Here is a 4,382-nt window from a genome sequence, read left to right on the forward strand (position 1 = left end):
CCTGAGCTGTACTACCCATGTCTCATGTGCTCCTGAGCTGTTCTACCCATGTATCCTGAGCTGTGCTACCCATGTCTCATGTGCTCCTGAGCTGTACTATCCATGTATCCTGAGCTGTACTACCCATGTCTCATGTGCTCCTGAGTTGTTCTACCCATGTATCCTGAGCTGTACTACCCACGTAATCATGCGCATCCTTATTTTTCTGTCAAAAATTTGGACAAAAACGTACACAGTATACATGACAAAATAAGAATACTTTCAGTAGTAACTTTACCAGATCTTAAAGATACCCATACAAATAGTGGATTTACTTTACTTAAATATAGTTACTTTTTAAATATTGTATATAAATACAAAGATGGTCAGTAGATTACTATGTTACTAAATATAATTATTTTTTGCATATTTCATGTTTAGGAATTAATTCAGAATGCAGAAGATGCTGGGGCCACAGAAGTTAAATTTTTATATGATGAAACTCAGTATGGAACAGAGACTCTTTGGTCAAAAGATATGGCACAATATCAGGGTAAGAATCAATAATTAGGAGCAAATTTTATTTTATATGCTAACAGGTGATTTTCAGTGATTTATAATGCTTTGTTTAATGAATGGTTTGATTATCATTTGTACTAGCATGTTTACTTCCATTTCAGATTTTTTTCTGCTCATGGAGAGATTATCTCTGCCAGTTAGTATTTTGAAAACACAGAATAAAAGTCTCAAAATTCAGAGCAAAATAACAAGCCTTGCAATTGCAAAGCCTCTTATTCTACTCAGTCAATTTGTATTTTATATTATCAGTAAAATAAAGGGACAGCCTTTCCACATACATAACTCTTTCTTATATTTGGAGAGAAGTTGTAACAGGGCTGTGCCTTGCTTATTATTTTCTGTTTTCAGGGTATCCACAGCACTGTTTGGAAGTGGGGAGGGAAGAAAGATTGAAGGACTAGAGGGAACAAGGAAATGAAAGGAAAGGAGTAAGAAAACCATAACCAATAGATTCCTAATCCAATAAGAGAACCACAACTACTAATCTCTCACTTTTGTGCCGTGAGGCTTTGTTTTGAAAAAAATATTCATAACTTTTAATGCAGCTCTGAAGTCAGGAGGATGATTGTGAATGTGAAGTTATTGAGGAAAAGAAAAGATCAATCCAGATTTTCCCTGACAGATTTTTAAAGAAATGGAACTCATATATTTTTAAAAAGATATTTTATGAATTAGGAAGGAAATCAACATTATTGTTAATTGAAACTTAGCATTTATTATAGCTTATATAGTCATTCTTAGAACTGTTCTGTAACTGGGAAGTTGCACCTTATTTATTCTGTAAGAAGAAATGAATGAGAGATAATGTGTTCTAGTCCCAACTGCTGTGACCTGGGTGTTTGGGGCCAGTCATCTCCAAGGTCAGATCAGTTTTATAATGAGAGGATTAGCCTAGGTTTCTTGGCTCTAAGAGCCTGTGACTTTAATGTAACCAGTGTGGAAAGATATCCAATTTGTACTCAAGGAACTCCAGATGAAGTTCTGTCCTACACAGGACTACCAGTTGTATAGCTCCAAGGGCAGCAGTGCACCAGATAGCAGCAGCTTTGTCCCTCGTACTGACTCAGTGCTCACCTATGGGTGGCATGAGAGCAAAATGTTTCTGCCTGTTATTTTGAGGATTAAATGAAATCATATGCATGATACTGCTTTATGTTTGATGTCATAGTGATGTCAATTCTTATATATGGACCATAGAACCATAAAAGTGAGAGTAAAGAGATCCTAGAAGTATTTTGCTTCAAAATTTTGCCTAATGCCTGAGAATTTTTTGCTTCTACCCTTGATTTTATACCTCATTTAAAAAGTAGTTGAAACAAGATTATTTAGCTGAGTTTGTGCATAAGAATATTTGGAGCTAGGCTCTTTAGAAATGGCCAGTTTACAATAAACATGGACATGTAAAATGAGGTGACCGTGATCTTTGTTCTTTTATTTAGTGAGATGACCATGATCTTTGTTCTTTTATTTAGTGAACATTTATTGAGGGCCCTCCATGCTGCTGCCTGTTGGAGAATATCCTTCTCTTGCACACCTTTCTGAGCTGAGAGTAGCCGTCTGTTCAGCTCGTAGCAGCTTTTACCTTTAGGTCACTTAGTGTTACAGCTGAAAACTTTGACTCTAACTTGTTTTTGTTTTTGTTTATATAATGAGATAATAGAAGGTTCAATTGTCAAATCAGATGTGCAAGAATAAGAGCTCTTACCCAGTATTACACTTTTCTAAGGATTTCAAGGTTATGATTGATTACAAGACACAGGTGAGGGAAGCGAGGACTCCTGGCACCGCCCCTAGGTCCTTTTGTGCTGTGTTAGGACATAACTTGGACTGGATTTCACAGAAGTGGTCTCCTAGTGATGCACACAGACTATTAATTACACAGCGGGAACAATCTTAATCATAAAACATATTCATGGTTTTCTGTGATAATCACAGAGCTTGGGACAAGCTTATAGTAAGCAACCTTCTGAAAGTATCAAATAGCTAAAGATTCTCTTCCTAGAGTGTGCGTGCCTCCTGATCTGCTGTCAGCATGTTTACAAAGAGATGTGGCCAGATCATTTTTTCTTGGGTATTCTCTGAGTAAAGGGAAAAGTAAATTGTAGGCCTACTGACAGCCCTTTCCTTCCTAGATAATCTTTTTAGTTTCCCCTCAGAATTTTATTCCTTTCTTAATGTCACTTTTGGAACTAAGAGTAGACCCTTTTGATAAGGATAGGTGGGAGGTATCTAAAATAGATATGAGTGGTGGAAGTGGAGAGTGATCTAGTGAGACTCTACCTTGATTAGGGCAAAGGCAAAATGCGCTTCTCTACTATAATTATTTCAGAATGCAAATGATCAGAATTATACCCTGATAAAAAACATTCCATGACAACTAGATTCTTCCTGCTAGCTGAGTTTCCCTAGTTCCTTCTGCTGAGGTGGGCTGTCTGTGTGTGGGCTGTCTGTCCTGACCCTGAACATCCAGGGTGTAAGGGAAGCTCCAATTCCCAGGCCTAGGTGTTCCATTTACAGGGATGCTTTTCACCTTGTTTCTTCTCTTGGGGCATTGCATTGTTGGCGTAGGATGGGTAATAGCAGTTTTGATAGGTTAAAAACCTTGGAGAGTACAGATGGTGGGTCTTTCTTCAAAGGCTGGCAGTCTGCCACATTCCTGGTAGTGTACTTGGGTGTGTTCCCTGTTCAATTTCTTAATTTCCTTTTATGGACCTTGTAAGTTATGGGAGTTCTTTCTAGGTTCTGGCAAGAGGTTCACTCTTGGGCTTAATATTTATTGTTGTAAGTTATTATGGACCTTTTTTTCTGTGTCTTCATAGGTGTTTTTAATGGACATTTCAAGTAGGCAGAACCAGGCACTACTTGCTATGTGCCATTTTAAGCCAGCTATGTGAGGGACACTGTGAACGTTTTGAAGTACACAAAAATTAAGAAACATAAAATCATGCTGATCGCTATATTTTCTCAAAATAACTTCCATGACATTCTATGTACTTTTGAGTTCTTGTAAATGATTTTTAAAAACACTCTTTCCACCCATTATCTTTTTTTTTGCAGTTTTTGGCTGGGGCTGGGTTTGAACCCGCCACCTGTGGCATATGGGGCCTGCGCCTTACTCTTTCGAGCCACAGGTGCCGCCCTCCACTCATTATCTTTAAGTGGTGTAAGCTCACCTTCATAGGCATGAACAGTTCCTTCAGGGCTGGAGAACCTTCTTCTATGCATGCAATTTTTGACTGTGGGGAACAGAAAATAATCACATGGGGCCAGGTCAGGACTCTAGGGTGGATGAGTCATAAGTTTAACATGTGTAGACTCCAGAAACTGAATAGTGATGTTGGCCATGTGGCTGATACATTGTCACAGTCAAGATGGTCCCTTGCAGTCCTGTCCTAGGCAGCCATTCTTGAAGCTTCCCTAAAACTTTTGGTGGACATAATGTTGTTTACCACTGAGCAGTAACAGTGCTTTGTTCCTCCAGAGGAATAAGTGCCACATGACTGCTTTTGCAGAAGAAAGTTGTCACCATTTTCTTTTCTTTTTTTTTTTTTTTTTACTTTGCTCAAGGTCATTCATTTATTTATTTATTTATTTATTTTATTGAATGGTAACTATGTACATTAATGCACTTCTGGGGTACAGTGTGGGGTTTCCACACACAATCCGAAACACTTCCATCAAACTGGTTAACAGACCCTTCATGTCATTTTCTTAATTATTGTGTTAAAACGTTCATATTCTACTCTTAGAAAGATTCACTTGTACCCTTGTAAGATAAACCACAGAAGTGATCCCTCCAATCCCCCTCCCTCCACCCATTCCCC

The 4,382-nt window shown here is 38.2% G+C and overlaps 1 protein-coding gene across 1 annotated transcript in view; it reads left to right on the forward strand.

The window, feature by feature from the left end:
- Nucleotides 1–4,382, forward strand: part of SACS (sacsin molecular chaperone) — a 49,007-nt gene that overhangs the window by 13,161 nt on the left and 31,464 nt on the right. Inside the window, exon 5 of the mRNA XM_012809514.2 lies at nucleotides 421–532. Within this exon, the coding sequence (XP_012664968.2) occupies nucleotides 421–532 (112 nt within the window). The remainder of the gene's footprint in view (nucleotides 1–420; nucleotides 533–4,382) is intronic.

Source organism: Otolemur garnettii, unplaced genomic scaffold (assembly GCF_000181295.1).
Source record: "Otolemur garnettii isolate 467f Iridium unplaced genomic scaffold, OtoGar3 scaffold00106, whole genome shotgun sequence".
Taxonomy (NCBI): domain Eukaryota; kingdom Metazoa; phylum Chordata; class Mammalia; order Primates; family Galagidae; genus Otolemur; species Otolemur garnettii.